Here is a 26058-nt window from a genome sequence, read left to right on the forward strand (position 1 = left end):
AGAGAGCGCGAGCGCGACTGAGTGAGAGAGAGAGCGCGAGAGAGAGAGAGTGAGAGAGAGAGCGAGTGAGTGAGTGAGTGAGAGAGCCCAAACTAAGGGTGTTTTGGCTGACACTTGATGGGGCAGCGGTCGCTCCAGCTGAGCGATCAAGGAACTGGAGTGGAGTGACCAGAAGAAGTAAGTAAACATTTAGTTTACTATTACACTGTGCATTCTATGGTATAATTAACTATTTTTGTGCTTAAAATTCTTTAAAAAAATATATATTTATATACAGCTCGTATGGTCCATGAACGGATTAATTGTGTTTTCATACAATCCTATGGGGGAAGATGACTTCGGGTTACGACCAAATCAGGTTGCGACCAGAGTTTTGGAACGAATTACGGTCGTGACCCGAGGTTCCACTATACTTGGGTTCAACAGCCCAATGCAACAGAGATTGCGGCAGAGAGATGAATAAGAGAGTGCAGGCAGGGTGGACTGGGTGGAGAAAAGTGGCAGAAGTGATCTGTGATAGAAGAAAGAGCAACTACAAGAGTAAAGGGGAATGTCTATAAAATGGTAGTGAGACCAGCTTTGTTGCATGGTTTAGAGACGCAGGCACTGATGAAAAGACAGAGGCAGATCTGAAAGTGGCGGAATTAAAGATGCTACGATTAACAAGGGTAGAAAGAGTTAGAAATGAGTATATTAGAGGGACAACACAGATTGGTGACAATGTGAGAGAGGCCTGGTTTAGATGATTTAGACACATGCAAGGAAGAGATGAGGGGTACATGGAGAAAACAATGTTGAGGGTGGAACTGCTAGGCAAGAGGAAACGAGGATGGCTAAAGCGGAGGTTTATGGATGTGGTAAGGGAGGACATGAAGATAGTCGGTGTGGCAGAAAATGACGTAAAAGACGGACGGATAGAGACTGATGATCCGATTGGGCGACCCCTAAATAGAAGTAGCCCGAAAAAAGAAGGAAGTCTTCTAACCTATCAATTATGGAGAATCCACTGCATCCACTAAATAGTATCATCTCCAGACAGAAGAGCAGCTTCAGCGACAGACTGCTGTCACCGTCCTGCTCCACTGACAGATTGAGGAGATCGTTCCTCCCCCAAACTATGCGACTCTTTAATTCCACCCGGGGGGGTAAATGTTAACATTTAACATTATACAAAGTTATTGTCTGTTTTTCACCTGCATTATTATCATTCTTTAATTTAATATTATTTATTGTATCAGTATGCTGCTGCTGGAGAATGTGAATTTCCCACTGGGATTAATAAAGTATCTATCTATATCTATCTATCTATCTATCTATCTAACCAGCTAATGATGCGATAGTAAATGATACAAACCTAACAGAGAGAGTCTCTGTCAATGTAGGTTTTAAAAGCAGGTTAGAAAAACCGCTTTAAAGGGTTTGTTTAAACCGGATTCAATGACTCAATGGTAGTTACATAATAATGTTTGAATTTTCATTTTTACTATTGATTTTAAGCAGAATTTTTCAGTTACTAAAGAGAAAATATCAGAGAATAAATTTAGTATGTGCACATGGTCAGATAAATAAGGTAGTCCATGATGATATCACCTACTATATAATAAAACACTAAGGTCCATGTCTTCCTGAACAATCCGATTGGTCAGGTTGGCTTTGGTGACGCAATGAAAGAGGAAGTGCGGGTGTGAGACGCACAAGGAGGAGTATAAGACAGGCCGAAAGAGTTGCCTTCAAAAGATGGCAGATATTAAACCTCAAAAGGAGGAGATTTTTGCGTCTCAAAAATAATGAGAGTCTGAGAAGCAGGCTTAACGGGAATATGCTCAAGAAAGGCAGCACCATTAAACGGAGGGTCAGACACGTGAAAATAGAGGAAATAGAGGAAAGGTGCACAGAGGTACACGTAGGGCAAAAGATAAATAAATAAAAAAATATTTGTAACTACCTGTCTTTGAACAGGCACCACGACTAGTTCTTTACAAAACATACACTGAATTCCCCCTAGGATTAAAACTTCTCACCGATTAGTTGTTACGCTGGGGGAATCTGCATTTTCATCAAACATTAAAATTAAAGCACTGCTTTATACTTATTTATGAATGCCAATACTTCTTTACTTATATGATAGTTGGGGAACAACTTCACGGATACACCAGTATTTTAAAGCTGCCGTTACTGTTAGTAGTCGGTACAATGGCACTCCCTGTGTGGAGTTTGCATATTCTCTCTATGTCTGTGTGGGTTTCTTCCCACAGTTCATAAACATGTGGTTTAGGTGGACTGGAAATCTTAAATTGGCCCTACTGTGTGCTGGGTGAGTGCTAGTCCTGTGATGGACTGGCACCCTGCCCAGGGTCTGTTCCTGCCTTGTGCTGCTAACTGGCTCCAGCACAACCCTTCAACCCTGTACAGGACCAAGCAGGTTTAAAAATTACTGTCAGTATTTATATATATTTTATATTCTACTCTCCTTCCATGTTATCTATTGGAGTAAACCAGTGTTTGCGTCCTGGGTCCTCCCTGCGTGGAATTTACATGGTCTCCCCATATCTGTGTGGGTTTTCTCCCATGCTAAAGTAGCCCTAGTGTGTGTTGGGTGTGTGTGTGTGTGTGTGTGTGTTAACTCTGCAATAGACTGGAGCCCTGCCCAAGGTTTATTCCCATCTTGTGCCCTAGCTGGGATAGGCTCCAGCCCCCCACTCGCTGTGACCCAGGCCTAGTTTAAGCGGCTTAGAAAATTACATGAACTCATTAAAGTAACTTCTCTTGAAATTTGTCTAAGTGCACAGGACGACTGCTCCGATTCCTTTTTCTCACTTTATTATTCCACTTGCTTTAATGTAAAAGCTGATATTTTGGTCCTCTCTCTCTCTCTCTAAGTCTGCTTAATTGCTTTTTGGTTACAGGAAGTTTCCAGCAAAAAGATGTGTGCTCGCTCAACTACCGTAATGCTGCATGTAAAGGAGCACTGAAGCTAAAGATGCAGACGCTGAAAAAAGGGGAGAGGAAAAAAAAATTGATTTTGGCTCCAGTCCCCCTAACCAGGTTAAGCAGGTGGAAAAATGAAATGACGGGCAACATACATTTTAAAAATATCTGATATCTCTTGCCCTGCATGAACCTTCATCTTCAGTGCCTTTTCTCGTGTGTCTGAACCTCTCTCGCTCAAAATTCTCTCTTTCAAACGTGTTCCCATAAAGTCTGCTTCTCAGACTCTGTCATTTCAAGGTCCACTTTTATACCTCCATTCTATGAAGGCGAATGTCAGCATGCCTCCTAAGCCTTTACTCCACCTCGTGTGTCTCACACTCGTACTTGATCATTCGATTCCGTTACCAAAACCAAAATGACCAATCAGATTGCTCAGAGGGATGCACCAGCTATTGCTAAACTTCCAGACGGATCTATTAGGACTAACAGAAGAAGAATTGAACAATATGAAATAAGGTAAGCATAACGCATTATATAGACAACGTAACAGTAAACTTTTGAAGAACACCCATAAAATATTTTTCTCCGTTTTGGCTAGTCATTTCACACTGACGAAACTTGAGCTAGCTGCTAGAACAGAGAAAGACTCTGAAGTGACAGAGCACCTATTACCCCAAATGTTGACACCCCTTGCCCCACCTCTGGGTGCAGAATGGTCATTTTTTGCTTTGCGCCCACCCCCAGAATAACCTTTCGTCTATAGAGGTGGAGCAAAGCTTTAGATGTCAAAATTTTTTATCTCCAGTTTTCAATGGATCTCAACATTTTAGGTTTTTGCCGAAGATATTGATATCTCGATGATGGGTGTGCATCTGTGTGTGTGTGTTACAGTTTCTTGAGGACGGTTTGGAGCAAAAACAGGTGGAAGGAACAATACCAAACTCAAAACTGATGCCTGTTATGAGATGACGATGTGCCGATTAGTTTTTGAGCCAAAATCGTGCAAGAGAAAGAGGCACTCTAGAGCAGTGTTTCCCAACCTCGCTAAGTTTGGTAAAAAAAAAATATATATATATATATATATAATATATATATATATATATATATAACGAGCTGTATATACCCGGCGTTGCCCGGGGCAGAAGTAACCTAATCGGTCAAACACTTACATATATACCAAAGTAAACCTAATCGGTCAAACAGTTACATATATAAAAAAAGCGAACCTAATCGGATAAACAGCTTCATATATACAGAAGCGAACCTAATCGGACAAACAGCTAATCTATATACATAAGCAAACCTAATTGGTCAAACAGTTACATAAATACAAAAGCAAACCTAATCGATGAAACAGCTTCATATATACAGAAGCGAACCTAATTGGTCAAACAGTTATGCATGTGCAGAATAATTTTACAAAGATTATGCGTGTTAACAATCATTAAAAAGAAAAGATTGAGGAACTCTTCTTCTATATGTAATGAAGCTGGATGAAGCTGACTTGACGAAGACGTGGGTGGCATAGATTGGTTTTTCTAAAACAGAAGAAAAAAATGAGTATCTATTATTATTTTAAATTAGAATGAAAATGAGAACCTTGATTAGAGATAGATTATCCGTATTAAAATATGTGCATGAATAAACTTTTGCTAACTCTCTAGCAAAAGTTTATTCATACAAATTGGCATGGGATGGCTTTGTGAAAAAGTAAAAATTAGATAAAAATAAATTGAGAATGCGTACTTCGATTTGACTGAGATTATCTGTAATGATGAAAAAAAAGTTTAGTATGTTTTTTTTTCCATACGGGAAGGATGTAAAACCTTACATAGGCACCCTTCAGCCCGTACTGAAGGGTACTGTCAGATTCTTACTGACTAAAAAACACCCTTTTTATTCCACAGCTACCCCAAAAACCACTATTAGGCATTACTTTGGGGTGGCAGTAGTTTAGTTATGAAACAGCTGGGTCCTGAAAAAAATCTGTCTTATTAGTGGCTTCATCACATATAGAAGAACAGTTCCTCAATCTTTTCTTTTTAATGATTGTTAACACGCATAATGTTTGTAAAATCATTCTGCACATGCATAACTGTTTGACCAATTAGGTTCGCTTCTGTATATATGAAGCTGTTTGACCGATTAGGTTTACTTTGGTATATATGTAAGTGTTTGACCGATTAGGTTACTTCTGCCCCGGGCAACGCCGGGTATATACAGCTCGTTATATATATATAGCAAAATACCCGCGCTTCGCAGCGGAGAAGTAGTGTGTTAAAGAGGTTATGAAAAAAAAAGGAAACATTTTAAAAATAACGTAACATGATTGTCAATGTAATTGTGTTGTCATTGTTATAACTGTTGCTGTCTTTTATATATATATATATATATATATATATATATATATATATATATATATATTATATATATAATATACACACACACATAAACATTTATATACATATACATATATATACATATCTACATATACACATGTACATATATATACACACACATACATAAACACACACATAAGACTTACTGAGTGAAACGGGCTTTCATTGACAATCATGTTACCTTATTTTTAAAATGTTTCCTTTTTTTTTTTCATAACCTCTTTAACACACTACTTCTCCGCTGCGAAGCGCGGGTATTTTGCTAGTATATATATATATATATATATATACACATATACACACATACATGCAGTTTTAATAACACAGAAATCAATATAAACATTAACATCATTATCATATGTGAATATGAAGTAATATATAAGAAGCACATTTCATATAAATATAAATTATTAAACAGTAAAATCTTCTTCTGTAATTTGCTACCGTGGCAATTTGTGTGTCTGTCCAGGATTTTAAATGACCTGTAGCTCGCAAACCGTTGCACCTATACACTTGAAATGTGGTACACATATAGTACGTCACGTCTACTATCCGCTTTATGGGTGATGATTGTTTTAGTCTTTTTATCTTTATTTTATTTTATTGTACAATCAAGTCCTATCTGCGCACAGCAGGGCAGCCGTGGGCGGATGCGTATGGTGTATTCACTCGATGTTATCGTGCATTGCGCTGTCAGTGGTATTTTGATAAAAGAATTTGAACAACATATAAGAAGCGTATAAATTATTAAACAGTAAAACATTAACATTTAAGAAGTTACATTAAGTACTACTGCTGTGCCTTCGGGTATACCTCATTTTTTGTTTGCCCATTACATGCTTAAATGTATACATTTTTTGGTGCACCTACCCGAGAACACGCGACATATAACCGAGCGTGGGAGAAGCATGGATTTTAAACACGCGTTGAGTTGATGTGCTGGTCTCCCTCGTGAAATAACTGGTAATGTCTGACTAAAATCTACAGCGAGTAAAACGACATTAGCTCCTATTTTTTTTTTTACGATCTCTGAGATGTTGCTTTTTTCGGTTCAAGGCTTCATAAGCTCTTTTATGTTGTATGGTGTACTTATCCCAAACCATCATCTTTGAATGTTGCAAGACTTTCGCCTTGTATGTAGATCGGGGTAATTACATTCATTGCATTCCTAGTCTGAATCACAATGTGATTGTATGGGTGGTTACCTGGCACTGTAGGGTTGCCACCCGTCCTTTAAAATACGGAATCGTGCCGCATTTGAGAATGAAATTGCGCGTCCCGTTTTGAATCAATACTGGACGGGATTTATCCCGTATTTTTTTTAGCATTTTTTTTTTAAAGCAGCGTCTCATGCAAATCATCCCACACGCATTTTATGAAGATGCCTCCTTTCCTACTTTTGATTGGGTAATACTTGATGTCATCGTTAGTTTGATTGGTGTTTTTAACTGTCCAGTGAGTAGGGCGTGTCTTTCAACCGTAAGCAGATTTTTTGCACTGGTATCACTGACCTCGACGACGGTGACGTTATACGTCAAAAATAAATTACGATAAATGACGATTTTAGCGATACTTTATTACGACGGCGGCTACATAGACACGATCAAATAAAAACAAAAAAATCAAATAATCATTCTACATTTTCAAAACGTCGAAAAAACGACGGAATGAAAAAAAGGCCCACCCGACGACCCACCCATTCCATTTTTATATATATAGATATATATATATATACACACACACACACACACACACACACACACACACACACATACATATTTATATTAAAATGTACCAAGCAGTTATCTTTACATATAATACGCTACCGAGCTGTCCATTTGTCTGTCCAGTATTTTAAATCACCTGTAGCTTGCAAACCGTTTCACCTATTGACCTGAAATTTGGTACACATATACTATGTGACATCTACCATCCGCTTTCAGGGTGATGATTGATCTCCAAGGCTATTCCTCTTTTTATTTTTATTTTATTTTATTTTTTGTAGAATCAACGCTTGGTAGCGGCTAGCGGGGTGGCCATGCAGCACATGCGTATGGGTGTCCTCATCCCTACCACCTTCGCCGTCACTTCCCCTACCTCTTCATATCTTAAATCATTCTTGAGGCACATTGAAGACATGAGTGCCAGCTTCAGTGAAAAAGTAAAGAAAACGTCCTAAGTAATTGCAACACAAACACTGACTTAATCAGTTTTAATGCGAAAAGATGACAAAGAAAGAAGAGCAGAAGCGGGCCGCTAGGATGGAGAAAACATGAGCTGCTCAGGAAGCAGCAAGCGCATCAATGTCTGAGCGAATGAATGGTAAATGTACAGAGAAAGAGGAGGAAGACTAGGAATGCTCTAGTCAAGTGCATTCACTGCATATTATAGTGCAGTGCGTCGTTACTAGTATGGTAATAATTTAAGTTTTTTTCTTTTTAACAATATTTTCATCGTGATTTTCATTCTACTTTTATAAGGGTTTTTATTGTTTAATTAATCCATTATTTACTAATTAGTGGGTCTGATGCTAAAGTACTTGCAGCCTTTGATTATTCAGTGTTGTTTGCCAGCATGTCTGCTCTGCTCATTTTTAATTATTATTAATAAGATAAGATACAACAAAGGGGAAAATCTGCACAGAGAAAGGGCAAAATATAATATAGGAAAAGAAGAAATATTTCTAAATGTCTTATAAATGTAAAAATCATGCTGCTGTGCTTTTCTGAATGTAGAATAAAAGAAAAATAATCGCAGCTAATTTAATGAGATCAGTGTTATCAGGTGTTGTCACCGATTAGGAATCTCAGGCCACATGACCGAGGCTGGGAAACACTGGCTTAGAGGAACCCTCAAATACCGGAATTCTGCAATTAATTCGGAATTCTTCTTGTTAATTTCCATCGTAATGACCTATTTTATGATCAGACGATCAGCATCAAAGCAGTAAATAATTACTGAAATGTTAAAGAATAGTTTGGGATCTTTTACTTATATTATTTCTGTAATGCACTGTCTGTTGAGCTAATCAGGCTTACATTTCACTGCACAATGTACATGTATAATAGTGTATCTGATGAATAAAATGAATCTTGAATATGATACATTCAGTTTTGGCGTGACTCACGTATGGTCTTGAATCAAAATGCAATGCGTTAGGACAGGGGTGGGCAATGTCGGTCCTAGAGAGCTGCTTGGCAACGCAGTTGCTTAATTAGAGACCAATCCTCGCCAATCTCAGACCTTATTTAGTTTTATGGCTTGTTTGTCTGTAATGCAAGATTCTTATAGTGTAGATTTTTTTTTCTTTCCAAGAATATCATCCAAATGATTTGAAGCCAAAAATGGATAATTTTGAGTGTGTCACATTTTTCTATTAAGTGTTTTATTAAATCAAACAGTGCATGATGAACACACACAGATGTAAATGGAGACAAGTGAGATGGAGAACTGCTGGCTGCTTACTGCTAATAAGGAGCCATTAAACACAGTGAATGCAGACTGAAATGAGCAATTAAGGGCGGGCAACCTTAACAAGCGAGACCACTAAAATGAAGCATCAAAACGTCACTTGAGCAGTAAGTGCTTCATCAGCAATAGTTGACTATTCTTTAAGAAACTGGGTTGGAACAAAAACCTGCAGCCACTGCGACTCTCCAGGACCGACACTACCCAATCCTGCACTAGGAGAAGAGGCTAAGTGGAAACTCAATTGGTTTCATTTGCTGTTAGTTATGATAGGTGACCTATAAACATGACATAAAATAAAGTACACTTTGGTATTACATTTTAAACTGACAGGATGAGTGTGTGCTGTAGTGAAAAGCAATCAAACATTCGGTTGGTTTGTTTTTAATTACCTCTATATATATATATATATATATATATATATATATATATATATATATATATACACACACACACACACACAGTGGAACCTCGGTTTGCGAGTAACTTGGTTTACGAGTGTTTTGCAAGACGAGCAAAAATTTTTAATAAATTTTCACTTGATAAACGAGCGAGGTCTTGCAGTACGAGTAGTTTGTCTGCTGAGCGTCATGTGATCACAACTGAGCTGATGGTTCTTCTCTCTCTCTCACTGCGGGATTGTGGGCAATCGTCTCCTATTCGCCATCTGAGTCGGCGTGCCTCACTCATATAGTCAACATCCGTACGAGCGTATAGTGTTTACTACAGCATTAGCATTGTGACTGTGCGCGTGTGTGTGCGTGTGTGCTGTGACGTGCGAGTCCCCGTCTTGCACCCTAAAACACGAAGCTGAGTCTCAGTACTTTAGCAACACAAGCTTTATTCAGCTTGAAACAGCAACAGCGCGGTCATTTATACACAGACACAGCAGTCAGGCAGGGCACTGCACATTTATAATGCTCCTTGTATCATCCATTGACGGCAGGTGATTATAGCATGTTCGCGATCTTTTCGGATTCGCTTTTATGGAGAACTGCTACAGCGCTGGGAGACTGCGATTGCTTTGGGATGCTCTTCAGCATGTCATCCCGTTGGGTGCAATCCCACAACAGTTTAGAAACTCACTCACACCAGCCATGGTTCTTTTCAAAGGTAAAGTGCAAGTTAATTTGTTTTATGTATTTTTACTTTATATTTTGCATTAATAATTTTTATATGAATAGTTTTAGGTTGTGGAACAAATCATCTGAGTTTCTATTATTTCTTATGGGGAAATTCATTTTGATATACGAGTGCTTTGGACTACGAGCACGTTTCCGGAACGAATTATGCTCGCAAACCGAGGTTCCATTGTATATAAAAAATTCTTTTCGCTTTTAAAACGGAAATAATGTATGAGCGTTTGAAGCGGAAATTACGTATGACCACAGAGGAACAGGAAAAAACATTCTTAATAAACCTGATTCTTGCCGAGAGAGCAAATGGTGACATAGCTCTGGCTGTAGCGTCATCGGGAATTGCTTCTACATTATTAGATGGAGGCCATACAGCACATTCGGCATTGCAATTACTATTAAACCTCACTCACGACAAAAATGCAATTTCCAACATACACAAGGGCTCTGGAAAGGCAAAAGTCTTGCAACATTCAAAGATAATAGTTTGGGATGAGTGCACAATGGCACATAAAAGAGCTTATGAAGCCTTGAACCGAACAATGCAAGATCTCAGAGATCCTACCAAAATAATGGGAGGTACTGTCGTTTTACTTGCAGGAGATTTTCGTCAAACATTACCAGTTATTCCACGAGGGACACCAGCGGATGAACTCAATGCGTGTTTAAAATCCATGCTTCTCCCATGGTCAGCTATATGTCGCGTGTTCTCAGGTGGGTACACCAAAAAATTTATACATTTATGGACGTAATGGGCAAACAAAAAATGTAGTATACCCGAAAGCACAGTAGTAGTACTCAATGTATCTTTACTTCTTAAATGTTAATGTTTTACTGTTTAATAATGTATATGCTTCTTATATCTTGTTCAAATACTTTTATCAAAATATTTTACTGTTTAATAATTTATATTTATATGCAATGTGCTTCTTATATATTACTTCATATTCTCATATGATAATGATGTTAATAATGTTTATATTGATTTCTAGGTTATTGTAAATGCTCTTTATTTGTTGAAAAATAAAATTGGCAATTAACAAACTTATTATTTTATTTTTTTCCCTTGCACTCAGTGAGCGAAGCCACTGGGTGATCAGCTAGTTTCATAATAAAAATTTTCAAGATTAAATGCACCACATGCATATGTATTGCAATGTAGTAAACGCGTTGTATTGACCTTCATTTTGCCATGAATAATCTTCCATAAATGTGGACCCCTAAGTACAGTGCAATGCAGGATCTCTATATCCATAATATGGACTGGGCGTAGAGACTCTTTGGTATGGCAAAAGTCAAGAAGCAGTTCCTTGGTTAGAATGATAAGCTGCCGACAACTCTTTCGGCATCAAAAAGCAAAGTTTCTAATGTCTCTTAAAGAATGATCCCATGTACTATTAGGATATCCATATGATAATTATGATTCACTTTTATAACCTTTTCTTTATTTACAGTGGGTACGGAAAGTATTCAGACCCCCTTCAATTTTTCACTCTTTGTTATGTTGCAGCCGTTTGCTAAAATCATTTAAATTAATTTTTTTTCCTCATTAATGTACACACAGCACCCCATATTGAAAGACAAAAAAAGAATTTTTGAAATTGTTGCAGATTTATTAAAAAAGAAAAACTGAAATATGACATGGTCCTAAGTATTCAGACCCTTTGCTGTGACACTTATATATTTAACTCAGGTGCTTTCCATTTCTTCTGATCATCCTGGAGATCACCTTCATTTGAGTCCAGCTGTGTGTGATTATACTGATTGGACTTGATTAGGAAAGCCACACACCTGTCTATATAAGACCTTACAGCTCACAATGCATGTCAGAGCAAATGAGAATCATGAGGTCAAAGGAACTGCCTGAAGAGCTCAGAGACAGAATTGTGGCAAGGCACAGATCTGGCCAAGGTTACAAAAAAATCTCTGCTGCACTTAAGGTTCCCAAGAGCACAGTGGCCTCCATAATCCTTAAATGGAAGACGTTTGGGACGACCAGAACCCTTCCTAGAGCCGGCCGTCCGGCCAAGCTGAGCTGCCGGGGGAGAAGAGCCTTGGTGAGAAAGGTAAAGAAGAACCCAAAGATCACTTTGGCTGAGCTCCAGAGATGCAGTCAGGAGATGGAAGAAAGTTGTAGAAAGTCAACCATCACTGCAGCCCTCCACCAGTCAGGGCTTTATGGCAGAGTGGCCTGTCAAAAGCCTCTCCTCAGTGCAAGACACAGGACAGCCCGCATGGAGTTTGCTAAAAGACACCTGAAGGACTCTGAGATGGTGAGAAATAAGATTCTCTGGTCTGATGAGACCAAGATAGAACTTTTTGGCCTTAATTCTAAGCGGTATGTGTGGAGACAACCAGGCACTGCTCATCACTTGTCCAATACAGTCCCCACAGTGAAGCATGGCGGTGGCAGCATCATGCTGTGGGGTGTTTTTCAGCTGCAGGGACAGGACGACTGGTTGCAATCGAGGGAAAGATGAATGCGGCCAAGTACAGGGATATCCTGGACAAAAACCTTCTCCAGAGTGCTAAGAACCTCAGACTGGGCCGAAGGTTTACCTTCCAACAAGACAATGACCCTAAGAACACAGCTAAAATAACGAAGGAGTGGCTTCACAACAACTCTGTGACTGTTCTTGAAAGGCCCAGCCAGAGCCCTGACTTAAACCCAATTGAGCATCTCTGGAGAGACCTAAAAATGGCTGTCCACCAACGTTTACCATCCAACCTGACAGAACTGGAGAGGATCTGCAAGGAGGAATGGCAGAGGATCCCCAAATCCAGGTGTGAAAAACTTGTTGCATCTTTCCCAAGAAGACTCACGGCTGTATTAGCTCAAAAGGGTGCTTCTACTAAATACTGAGCAAAGGGTCTGAATACTTAGGACCATGTGATATTTCAGTTTGTCTTTTTTAATAAATCTGCAACAATTTCAAAAATTCTTTTTTTTGTCTGTCAATATGGGGTGCTGTGTGTACATTAATGAGGAAAAAAATTAATTTAAATGATTTTAGCAAATGGCTGTAATATAACAAAGAGTGAAAAATTGAAGGGGGTTTGAATACTTTCCGTACCCACTGTATTTCCTTACTTACTTTTAAGGTACTGTTAACCCAGGGTTCTCAAACTCCGGTACTAGAGGGCCGCAGAGACTGCAGGTTTTCATTCTAACCCTTTTCTTAACTAGGAAAAGAAAATCCGAGCACATCTCCTCCAGTACTGATGTCACTACACTGGTTACCCATGTCATTGAGACTCAACTTTAAAAATACTGCTTATGGGTTACAAAGCCTTCAATAATCTGCTCCATCCTATATTTCAGAATGTCTGTCACCTTACACTCCAAATCGTAACCTTAGATTTTCAAATGAGTCCCAGCTTACAATTCCAAGAACTAAACTTAAAAGAAGTGGTGAGGCGGCCTTCTGCTGTTATGCACCTAAAATCTGGAAGGGATGACCAACAGAAATTCGCCGGGCGAGTGTAGTGTAACTTGGCTTTCTCATAACTTCAATATAGTGTAATCCTGATATTCTGTATATTCACATAATTATTTTTATCATGGTTCTGTGATCCATACTAACTCTACTTTCTCTGCTGCCCTTTTTCTGTGGTGGTGACCTGCACTACCACCACCACCTGATCAGGGCACCATGATGTCCTTACATTGATGGATTAAAGGCCAGAGGTTCACATGACCGTGATCATCTAATTCTTCCACGTGATGCCTGAAAACCCCAAGGACTAATTGAGATCATTGATGTTAGGTAGAATGCCCAGTGGGGGCTGGGTGGTCTCATGGCCTCGGAATCCCTGCAGATTTTTTTTTTTTTTTTTCTCCAGCCCTCTGGATTTTTTTGTTTTTTCTGTCCTCCTGGCCATCGGACCTTACTTTATTCTTTGTTACTTAGTATTGCCTAATCTTATTTTTATATTTTTCTTTCTTCATTTTTCTTATTTTATTTTTATAATTTTTCATCCACCCTGGCCATTGGACCTTACTCCTTTTCTATGTTAACTAATGTTGCCTTATTTTAATTTCTTATTTTGTCTTTTATTTTTCTTCATTATGTAAAGCACTTTGAGCTACTTTTTGTATGAAAATGTGCTATATAAATAAATGTTGTTGTTGTTAGCACTTTGAGCTTCATCATTTGTATGAAAATGTGTTATAGAAACAAATGTAGTTGTTGTTTTCTTAATTAGTGACCTGTTTTTGCTGCTAATTAACTTCTTTTGAATTCTTCTTAATGTACTACTTTTTTTTAAGATTTGTTCCCTCTGAATTTCTTCATTTCTTTCCTTAAATGGCACCCAAACAGAAATGAAATGTGAAGTGAGTGAGCCAACAGAAAAACCAACTAAGTCAGGGCCTCAGACTCCAACCAATTTCACTCCAACCAGTTGATTAATTCTTGTTGTTAACCAAACTCGTTCTTCAATTCCATGGCTTGTTGCTGCCCGCATACATTTCCGAAATTGTTGATTTTCCCTTTCTTAGGAGCACTGTCAAAATCAGTTGGGGACCTGAGCAGATCAACGTTCACAAGGCATCCACCTTTCTTTATTTTCAGATATTGTACAATGGACACAGTTTGCTGGCTCATTTTGTATCTCATTATTGTCCATCCACCCATTATCCAAACCACTATAACCTAACTACAGGGTCATGGGGATCTGCTGGAGCCAATCCCAGCCAACACAGGGCGCAAGGCAGGAAACAAACCCCGGGCAGGGCGTGCACACACACACACACACACACACACACACACACACACACACACACACACACCAAGCTCACACTAGGGACAACTTAGAATCACCAATGCACCTAACCTGCATGTCTTTGGACTGTGGGAGGAAACCGGAGTACCCGGTGGAAAGATAAGGGGAGAACATGCAAACTCCACGCAGGGAGGACCCGGGAAGCGAGGTCTCCTAACTGCAAGGCAGCAGCGCTACCCACTGCGCCACCGTGCCACCCTCTCATTATTGTTTGACAGCTAATTGAGGAAAAAGAAACGATTATGGGGTCTGAGTCTTCAAGAGCAAGTGAATGAAAATGAATTCAAAAGACGTTAATTAGCAGCAAAAACAAGTCACTAATTAAGAAAAGGGTTAGAATGAACACCTGCAGCCCTCCAGGAATGGAGTTTGAGAACCCTGTGCTGACCTCTACGGCTGGACTGGTCCACCTTTGCACTGCAATACCAAATGCAAGTTTGCTTATTGAAATAAATTCCCGTGACTGATTTGCTGTATAATCCTGACTGGGTCACAGTGTAAGTATAGAAACAACTTTGAAGAACCCCAAGGTGATGTCTGACAATAGAAAACTTCTTAAATATAAAATCATAAGGTCATGTTAAATCTACATCACTAAGAGACTCTACAACGAGAAAACTTATCACGAAACAGCCACCACGATTACATTCGGAAAGCGATGGTTACTAAACCTGGCTTCCCAAAAGTTCTACACGAAGACAAAAGGCGCTACATGCCATTCAAAGTACTTCTCCCAAAATGAGTTTTCAAGCATTATCGATTGATCATGTGTACACTGCCATGCACCATTCACGTTAAAATGCAATGCCGGCACTGATCTGGGACACTGAATGCAAATACAGAGATAAGGCAAACTACCAGCACTTACATTTCACCGGCTGCGGGTTGGACTGCTTCCTTCTGGGCATCTTCCGTGCAGCTTCACTCGTCCTCGGGCCAGCCTTCGGATGCACGGGCTCTCCGCCGCGCCTATCGCATCACCCTGCCCGCCTTCTCAGACAATGGGGCCTGCTGTCAGAGCGCCTCGTATCGCGCTCTGCCATTAAATCTGGGCTCCGCTCACATTTTTGAAAAAGCCCCGCAAAAAAAAAAGGCCCTACCCGCAAGTCTTGCTCCGCGCCGCGGCGTGACAAGTCACCAAGCAAGCAGAACACAAGGACAAGGTAGAAGTTCAGCATCCGATAGCTCCATTCAGAAAAATGCCGAATGCCGTATTCCAATGACTCGGCTTTAGTGGAACCTCCTGAAAGCCTTCATTACATTCATCACATCCAATTACTTTCTGCCTGTCTCTTGCAGCCTTCTGCCGCTATCTACTTCCGCTCCCACTACGGAACCTAATAAAAAAAAAGGACTTCCGCGTTGAAGTGCGCAAACGCGCGCATAGGCTTTCTGGGAGATGTAGTTTCTAACTTTAAAACAGCCCCGGGATGGTTATCAGCTGTGCGGTTTTTCAGGCAAACTGTGCCATTTTGGAAAGCACTTTGCTGGTAAAAATATTAGTTTGGCGGTGGGCTATTTTTAGAACATAACCATGCCACCAAAAAACACCTAGAATACTTAGAGCAGGAGTTTTCTTAACCGGAGGCGGAGGCGGAGGCGGAGGCGGGGGGGGGGGGGGGGGGGGGGGGGGGGGTAAATTTCACCTACTCAGGAGATAAATTTGCTTAAAAAATACGTCAAGAAGAAAATTACAAGCCAGAGTATTTTGTGAAAAAATACTATTTTATTTTATTTTTTTTAACATTTTGATCTTGACATTCGGTGGTTTATACTTCTTAATTATCGTATTTCCAATACAGTAGTCTAATTCAGAAGAGAATAACTCTTTTAAGAAATTAGATAGATAGATAGATAGATAGATAGATAGATAGATAGATAGATAGATAGATAGATAGATAGATAGATAGATAGATACTTTATTAATCCCAAGGGGAAATTCACATATTAATGACAAAGTAGAAAGAAAGTAGGCGTTGGTGAAAGTCTCACCGACTGAGTTCTTCTCATTTACGCAACATCAACAACAACATTTACTTCTATAGCACGTTTTCATACAAATGATGTAGCTCAAAGTGCTTTACAGGATGAAGATGGCTCAGTGTGTTTCATTTGGTATACCAGTATCTGCTAATCATTAGTTGTTTTAGATGTATGAATTATTTTGTGCTATTATTATTGTTATTTGAACTTGTTAAAAACAAAAGGTCAGGTCAGGTCAGCATGCACTGCTACAGCGCGTTGCCGCACCCACCACACGATGAAACAACTCGGAATCCTCCGGAAATTACCCTCTATCTGCTACAGCCAGGTGTTACATGGGCGTCCCCTTGGCCTGATCCAGCCACTCAAGTCCTCAACAATTAGGATCCTGCAAGCTGGATGACCCACCGAGAATTGCGCCACATGGCCATTGTGCCGTAACTGACGCTCCCTCACAATGCAGGTCATGTGTCTCATTCATGACTCTGTGAGCAACACAAAATCAAACCAGCAGTACCCAGGGATTCTCCAATGAGACACACATGAAGGAGTCCAGTCTTCATCTCAGGTCACTGGATAGCATCCATGTGTCGCAACCATATAGCAAGACAGGAAGCACCAGGATTCTAAAGACTTGGACCTTCGTTCCTTAGCAGAGATATCAGGAGCGCCACACACCCCTTTCCAGTGACCTCATGACTCCCCCATGCTCTCCCAATCCGTCTACTGACTTCATAGATGGTGCAGACCTATAAATATCTGGGAGTGCAGCTGGATGATAAATTAGACTGGACTGCCAATACTGATGCGCTGTGCAAGAAAGGACAAAGCCGGTTATACTTCCTTAGAAGGCTGGCTTCCTTCAACATCTGCAATAAGATGCTGCAGATGTTCTATCAAACAGTTGTGGCGAGCGCCCTCTTCTACGCAGTGGTGTGCTGGGGAGGCAGCATTAAGAGGAAAGACGCCTCACGCCTGGACAAACTGGTGAGGAAGGCAGGCTCTATTGTTGGCATGGAGCTGGACAGTTTAACATCTGTGGCAGAGCGAAGGGCGCTCAGCAGGCTCCTATCAATTATGGAGAATCCACTGCATCCACTAAATAATGTCATCTCCAGACAGAAGAGCAGCTTCAGCGACAGACTGCTGTCACTGTCCTGCTCCACAGACAGATTGAGGAGATCGTTCCTCCCCCAAACTATGCGACTCTTTAATTCCACCAGGGGGGGTAAACGTTAATATTTAACATTATACATAGTTATTGTCTGTTTTTTTCACCTGTATTATTATCATTCTTTAATTTAATATTATTTATTGTATCAGTATGCTGCTGCTGAAGAATGTGAATTTCCCATTGGGATTAATAAAGTATCTATCTATCTATCTATCTATCTATCTATCTATCTATCTATCTATCTATCTATCTATCTATCTATCTATCTATCTATCTATCTATCTATCTATCTATCCATAGGAAGAGTCACATGAATGTCATTGCTAGGTAAGTAAACCTCTCGACGAGACAGACATACTGCTGATGGCCATGCCCAAAAGGTCATTAAAGGCCTGGCTGTTGGTTTTAACCAGGACACTCACAAGCCCAGACACTCAGACTCCTCACTCAGTCTCTCGAGCACTCCGATCAGAGTCCCATTGACTCCGTGAAGATCACAGCATCGTCAGCAAAGTCAAGATCTGTAAATCTTTCCTCACCAGCAGATGCCCCACAGCCGCTGGACCCCCAGGACCTTGCCCAACACCCAGTCAGTCCATACAAGCATTGAACAGAGTAGGAGCAGAACAGCGAGTACAACGCTGATGAACCCCAGAATCAACTGGGAACAACACAGAGGGTCCTGCCTCCACTCTGCACAGCACTCACAGTACCAGTGTACAGGCCGGCCATGATATCCAGCAACCTCATGACCCCCCCATGCTCTCCCAATCCGTCTACTGACTTCATAGGAAGAGTCACCAGAGACGTGAATGTCATAAGTAAACCTCTCAATGACGAGGTCGACACTCTCACCGCAGACAGACACAATGCTGATGGTCGTGCCTAAGATGCCATTAAAGGCCTGGATGTTGGTTCTTATCAGGACACTCAGACTCCTCGCTTAGCTTCTCAAGAGCCCCGAACAGAGCCTCCATTGACTTAAAATAAAAATGTTAAAAACAATATCTTAATATTTAACCTTTGTGGATCCTTTTATTATGGTTGATTTGAGTATAAACTCAAATTACTAAACAAAACAGGATGGAGGGAAACTTACCTTTGAAAAGTTGCCATGGAGTAAACAGGGCGAAAATGGTTTGGACTTCGAGACACACATCTCGTCATCATTCTCAAAACTGGAAAGGCAACCAACCCCAGCTGATTTAATATTGTATATTAAAATGTAAAGAGAGCATATGTACAGTCAGTACATCTGTCTGAAGTTTAGTCTTCAACAAGTGAAATGCCTGCTCAGTTGGGTTAAGATCAGGTGACTGACTTGGCCATTCAAGAATTTTCCACTTCTTTGCTTTAATAAACTCCTGGGTTGCTTTGGCTGTATGTTTTGGGTCATTGTCCATCTGTATCATGAATCAATTTGACGTCATTTAGCTAGATTGGAGCAGACAGTATGTCTCTGAACACCTCAGAATTCATTCGGCTGCTTCTGTCCTGTGTCACATCATCAATAAACACTAGTGTCCCAGTGCCACTGGCAGCCATGCACGCCCAAGCTATCACACTGCCTCCCTCCACCGTGTTTTACAGATGATGTGGTATGCTTTGGATAATGAGCTGTTCCACGCCTTCTCCATACTTTTTTCTTGCCATCATTCTAGTAGAGGTTGACCTTGGTTTCATCTGTCCAAAGAATGTTTTTCCAGAACTGTGCTGGCTTTTTTAGATGTTCTTTAGCAAAGTCCAATCTAGCCTTTCTGTTCTTGAGGCTTATGAGTGGCTTGCACCTTGCAGTGCACCCTCTGGATTTACTTACATGCAGTCTTCTCTTTATGGTAGACTTGGATATCGATACGCCGACCCCCTGGAGAGTGTTGTTCACTTGGTTGTGTTAGCGCTGAAGTCGGGAAATGACGAGATAAAAACCAATTTAAAATTAAAAGCAATTTCTTTATTATTTATTCTTGGTGAGTTAGAAATTGTGAGACTGCACCCACCCAGCTCAGCTAACTGATTTGAGTTCTGGGCAGACTGAAAAAAGGAAAAAATGTTCCCCCTTTTATCGCCTAGCTTGTTCATTAGCCAAAGAGAGAACAGATAAAAAAATAACAGTTCATTTTGAGGTCATACATAGATTAGGGGACATCTTAATTTATGACATAGGAGTACAGAAAAACAAAGCAGTACCAGGTGCCTACATTATCTAAAGACTGTGACCTTCTCAGTCCCCACACAAACCCATTTTAAGCAGTTTTCTTAAAGTTCATTGCATTAGTTATAAAGAGTTCACATTCTTATCATTTTAATATCTTCATTAGATTATATTTGTTTGATTAGATTAATAATCCTTATTTATTAATTCATAAATGACAATTTTCTTATATTTTTAAGCAAGAGTGAAGAAAACGATCACATTGATTCATAATATCACAGGTTGTTCTATTAAAATCAAGAGGTTAGCATTTTCACATAGAAGAATTAAATTAGTCTCATTTTCTGTGCTTAAACATAATTCCTGTCCAACTAAATGCAGATCAATCATATAGAAGTATAAAATCATATAGTTCTCTGCAGCATGATTAATACAAAATACAGTCATTGGTATTTTGTGACTTAAATACTTAATATGCAGTGGGCTGGCTCCCTGCCCGGGGTCTGCTTCCTGCCTTGTGCCCTGTGTTGGCTAGGATTGGCTCCAGCAGACCCCTGCAACCCTGCAGTTATGATATAGCAGGTTGGATAATGGATGGATACATGGATACTTATAATCATTACAGTTAATAATGTTTTTTCTGCTTTCTCTGTTGGCTGTTATGAAGGGGTTTCTCTTCACCATGGAAATGATTCTGTGATCATCCACCACTGTTGTCTTCCGTGAACATCCATGGGCCTAATGTATAACGCCGTGCGTAGAACTCACACTATAACATGGCGTAAGCACAAAAGTGGGAATGTGCGTACGCACAGAAAAATCCAGATGCAGGAATCTGTACGTACGCAAACTTCCACGTTCTTCCGCTACATCAGCGTGAAAAGTAACGCACGTGCACGCGCCTTCTGTCCCGCCCCAACTCCTCCCAGAATTATGCCTCTTTGAATATGCAAATCGATATAAATAGCCTTCTGTGAAAAGTCAATGGGAAAAGCACGGGGGAAAATATAAGAATTTCAGCGAATACCAAGTGGAGGCAAAGGAAAAACGTACTATTTGTTCATTTAAACAGTGGTATAATCAACAAAAGAAAGTTGATCGAGTGACAGAGTGTCGGAGAAACTCGAAAGATCAAGTTCACAAAGTCGCACAGTGCCCGAAATAAAAAAGAAATCACATATCAAAGTCGGCGTGAAAAGGCGAGTCGTAGCCCACCGTCTGAGTGTCATATGAAAGCTTATTAGGGTACAGACAAAAAAAAAAGGCACACAGTGGGAAAAAAGCACGAAATGTCAACTTTAATCTCGAAATTTCCACTTTAATCACGTAGTTTATTTTGCCATTAAAGTAGAACATCATAAACTTCATCTTAAAATCGTTTAATTTACTAGTTTCTCAAATCCCATTGTAACTAAAGTAGGACATTAAATGCTTTGTTCTGTATTTGATCTTCTTTGTGCTCTATGTGTGTGAATCACTACCTGCTTCTTAAACAGGCTTTCTCTTTCTCCAACAGGACACATAATCCATTACATTCATGATATTACAGCTCTCTGAATAATTAAAATACTGAGATGTATACGTGACATCTTTTTCATGATGATAGGAATGAAAGCATGTTATTAAACATGGGAACACAGTGGCGCAGTGCTTGTTCATGTCTCACGCAAGAGGCTTGCTGCGTCATGCGCGACCTTCGATGAAATAATTTATCACAGCAGTACTGTCTCTTTCAAACGTACTAACCTCCAATTCCTGTCCTTACTTTTCTTTCTCCAAATACCCAATCGCCACACAATCAGCTCTGTAATAGATGTGAAGCCATTTGTAAGCTTAGAACGCCGATTCTTCAAAACGTTTAAGGAACATTGAAATATCTTAGTAGTACGTGTTTAATTATTATATCCGTCTATCTTTCCAGTGTCGCGTCAGCACCAGCAAGAATACAACGCATTGCAGGAACAATCCCTGAACTAGCTAGCGCTGCAGCACCGTGTCCTCACATGTTTAATTATTAACAATATTGATTATTTAAATGAAGTTAAAGTTTTATCTGTATAATATAATCAACATATTTTGCTGCATTTCATTTTAAAAATAATATCGTCATCATATGTAATACACGCTTTATAAAGTGGCGGAGGTTGTGTAATATTATAACTGTAGTGTGAGTTTACAGTGAGGTGATTGTACTTATAAGTACAAACAGTTCTACAAGGAGCACTTGATGGACTGATTGAGTGCGTTTAGAGTTCTTGGGATGAAACTTTTTCTAAATCGCAAAGTCCGTACAGGAAAGTCTCTGAAGCGTTTTGCGGTGGCTTAGGCAGCGTCTGCTTCATGCTGTATACCGATAATTCTTTCCAATTAGCTGCTGCTGTGATTCCCCACTCAGATACAGTAATATAAATACTCCGAGTGGTGCAGTGAGAGTAATGTGGAAAAAGATGATCTGCTGTGGCAACCCTTAACAGGAGCAGCTTAAAGAAGAAGAAGATGCAGTGAGAGTAACAACGCTAAAGCAGTTATGGTATTTGGAATACTATGGCTATTCCCTGGACCATTATATTGCTGCAGGTTAATTACAATCAGATGCATTACACTAATAAACAATATGCAGTTAGTTTCAGTGTATTTATAAAGCCGCGTCAGGAATGTGGAGCTAAGAAAGAAAGGGTGACCACACAGGAACAGTAGCACTGCTTTGACACTGGGTGCCACCAGTCTGCAAAACCGAGTGGAGAAATTGCGTACGCCAAGGTATGAGTTACTGTGGAAATGTGTGTGTCTTTACGGCAAGTTTAGGTTTTATACATCACGATTTGAGCGTGGAAACGTTTGTACGCAACATTTCTGTGCGTACGTACCGTTTATACATGAGGCCCCAGGTCTTTTTGCGTTGCTGAGTTCACCAGTGCTTGCTTTCTTTCTCAGGATGTACCAAACTGCAGATTTTGCCACTCATAATATTGGAGCAATTTCTAGGATGGGTTTTTTTCTGATGGCTTCTTTCACCTGCATGGAGAGCTCCTTTGACCGCATGTTGTCTGTTCACAGCAAAATCTTCCACATGCAAGCACCACACCTCAAATCAACTCCAGGCCTTTTATCTGCTTAATTGATAAGGACATAACGACGGACTTGCCCACACCTGCCCATGAAATAGCCTTTGAGTCAATTGTCCAATTACTTTTGAGCCCCTGAAATGAAGGGATTGTGTTCAAAAAATGCTTTAGTTGCCTCAAATTTTTATGTAATCGTTTTGTTCACCCCACTGAATTAAAGCTGAAAGTCTGCACTTCAACTGCATCTGAGTTGTTTCATTTAAAATTCATTGTGGTGATGTACAGAACCAAAATTAGAAAAAAGTTGTCTCTGTCCAAATATTTATGGACCTAACTGTAATTCAGTGGGCTCCTCCACAGCACCAGTAGCCAGGTTTTCAGCTACCACTGGGCTGGAAATTTTTGCACAACCTGGCAACCCATTCAACTGATTATGTACAAAGAGAGAATTTGTACTTTTCCTCACAACAGGGTTGCAGCAACTGTCATCGAAGCTTTCAGAATGAGCCAACCAGAACTAATACTGGTAAAAAGTAGCAGACTTTTTAATTTTTTTAACCTTGTGATATCCTGTATTACAAAATGAGTCACGACACCATAAGTCTGCTTATGGAGTTCTCCTTTGTGAAATTGCGCCAACGTTATCAAAATGCACTAAAAAAAAAGATTAAACATCATCAACAGCTGCCATGAATCCTAAAACAAGCATGGAGCCTGTGTGCCCCGAGCAGTGCTGGAGAATGTTACTTTTAAAAGTAGCTTAGTTTCACTACCCATTAAAAAAATATATGTGATAAAGTTACTTACTATAAAATGTAATGTGTCATAAACAGTGTCTTACTTTTGTGTTACTTTTTCTTCTGTTGAATGAAAAACTTTACATTTCACTTGCCAGCTTCTTCTTCTTCTTCTTTTTCTTTCCCCACTTCTATGTGTGGTTGATGTGCTCGATCAACCTTCTCCAAACAGCTCGGCCCTGCACCTCCTCACCAGTCAAGCTGATTTCCATCAGATCTTCTTTACCTTTATCTGTCCACCTTCGCTTTGGCCTTCCTCACATTATCTTCCCCTGGACTTCCAATCCCATCACTCTTTTGGCCATGTATTCCTTGTATCTCCACCACATGTCCATGACACTTCAGCCTACTTTCCTGTCCTTTCTTAGATTTCTCTCCCACTAGTTGGACCTCTGATGATCTTATTTCTTATTCTGCCCTTCTTTGTAACTCCACACATCTATCTCCACATTCTCATTTCTGCCACATCCAACGTCTTCTTTACTGTCCATTTCTCACCTCCATACATCATTGCTGGTCTTACCACCATCTTAAAAACCTGACCTTTAACCTTCACCTTAATTCTTTGATCACACAATACTCCTGATACCTTCTTCCAACTGTTCCATCCACACTGCACTCTGTGTGTTATCTCTACATCTAATGCACCATCTTGGGCTACCACTGGTCCTAGATATTTAAGTTTCTCCACTCTTTTCAGTTGCTCTCTCTGTAGGCTAACTTCTGAATCGTGATCATCATTAAACCTCAGATATTCTTTCTTCTTCTTCTTCTTCATTCACCCTCTATCTTCCAAAGCCCTTCTCCATTCTTCCAACTTCCTCTCCACTTCCTCATCTCTGGTGTTACACAACACAACATCACCAGCGCAAAGCCTGCACCGGGGGATTGTTCTTTTATCTGTTGAGTCAACACATCTATAAGAAGATCAACGAGATCAGAACTTCAAGAAGACCCCTGGTGCAGACCTCCTCACAATAGGGTCTTGTCTGTTACCCCAACACTGCTTTTAACCTGCACCTTCACTCACCTCATTCAAATACTTCTCTGGTACTCCTTTGCCTCTTATGCCCCTCTAGACCTCTCGACGTGGCACCTTCTCCAAATTAATGACCACCATATGCAAAACTTTCTGTTTTTCTCAATGCTTCTCTATGGGCTGTTTCAATGGAAAGACTACATCAGTTGTTCCTCTTCCTGCCATAAAACCAAACTGCTCTTCCCCCTGTGGTGGTCTCAATACTAAGCCTTTTCTCACTAACCCTTTCCCAAACTGTCATTGTGTGTGACATCAGCTTTATCCCTCTATAGTTGTGAATATCAGTCTTCTGCGTTGCGTATATAAATGGGTACAGACCCACTGTCCCTCCAATCCTATGGTATCCCTCCTGTTCATAGACCTTCTGTATTCAATCCCACAACACATCTCCCCCATCTTCTCCTAAACTCGTTCACACTTCTGCTGGTTTTTCACCTGGTCCTATTGCCTTTCCATTCTTCATTCTTTTCATTAAATGCTAAGTCCATATATAGGGTGACCGACCATTTGCTGTTTTAGAGAATTGTCCATATTTGAAACAGATGTGTTGTGTTCCCTAACAGAATTCTGTTTGTTCCATATTTTATACTGGGTCAAAACTCCAAGAGGGATGGCCTGGCAATGCCCCTTCAAACCCCCATTCTAGGCAGTTCATTACTTTAGATCAGGAGTGGGTAGCGTCAGTCCCAGGTGGCTGCTGTGACTGCAGGTTTTCGTTCCAACCTAATTGCTTAACTCTCTGAGGGCTGAATAAATTTTTTCCAAAAAACGCAGTTTTCTGAAAAGCACACAAAGCAATGGTTCCACACATAAAACAACTTAAAACATCTGTTGCTGAGTGCTGTGGCTGCCAGTACGCAGTCTCTTATGGCTCGAGACCCTCAGGGGTGACATGATGGCTTGCAGAAATGCGTGGCAGGCTGGCTGTCCAGCTGTTTTTGCATCGCATTGGGTAACGACAGCCGCAGTCGCAGTGCAATGTAATCTGGTTTGTACCTTTTGTCATTATAAGTGGTGGTCTGCCCAGGCAAACACTGCCGTAGGCACGTCAGCTACACAAATGTTCTCAGCACCTCAATTAGCCGGGGATCGATCAGCTAATGCCAGTACCTCACTTTCATTTGCGATT

The 26058-nt window shown here is 40.2% G+C and overlaps 1 protein-coding gene across 2 annotated transcripts in view; it reads right to left on the bottom strand.

The window, feature by feature from the left end:
* znf513a (zinc finger protein 513a) overlaps nucleotides 1-16060 on the bottom strand; it is a 69658-nt gene extending 53598 nt beyond the window's left edge. For both annotated transcript variants that reach the window (XM_051924433.1, XM_028796365.2), the window contains exon 1: nucleotides 15588-16060. In XM_051924433.1, the coding sequence (XP_051780393.1) occupies nucleotides 15588-15627 (40 nt within the window). In that variant the 5' untranslated portion in view covers nucleotides 15628-16060. The remainder of the gene's footprint in view (nucleotides 1-15587) is intronic.
* Between the last annotated feature and the right edge of the window lie 9998 nt (nucleotides 16061-26058).

This window comes from Erpetoichthys calabaricus, chromosome 3, assembly GCF_900747795.2.
Source record: "Erpetoichthys calabaricus chromosome 3, fErpCal1.3, whole genome shotgun sequence".
NCBI classification, from domain to species: Eukaryota; Metazoa; Chordata; class Cladistia; order Polypteriformes; family Polypteridae; genus Erpetoichthys; species Erpetoichthys calabaricus.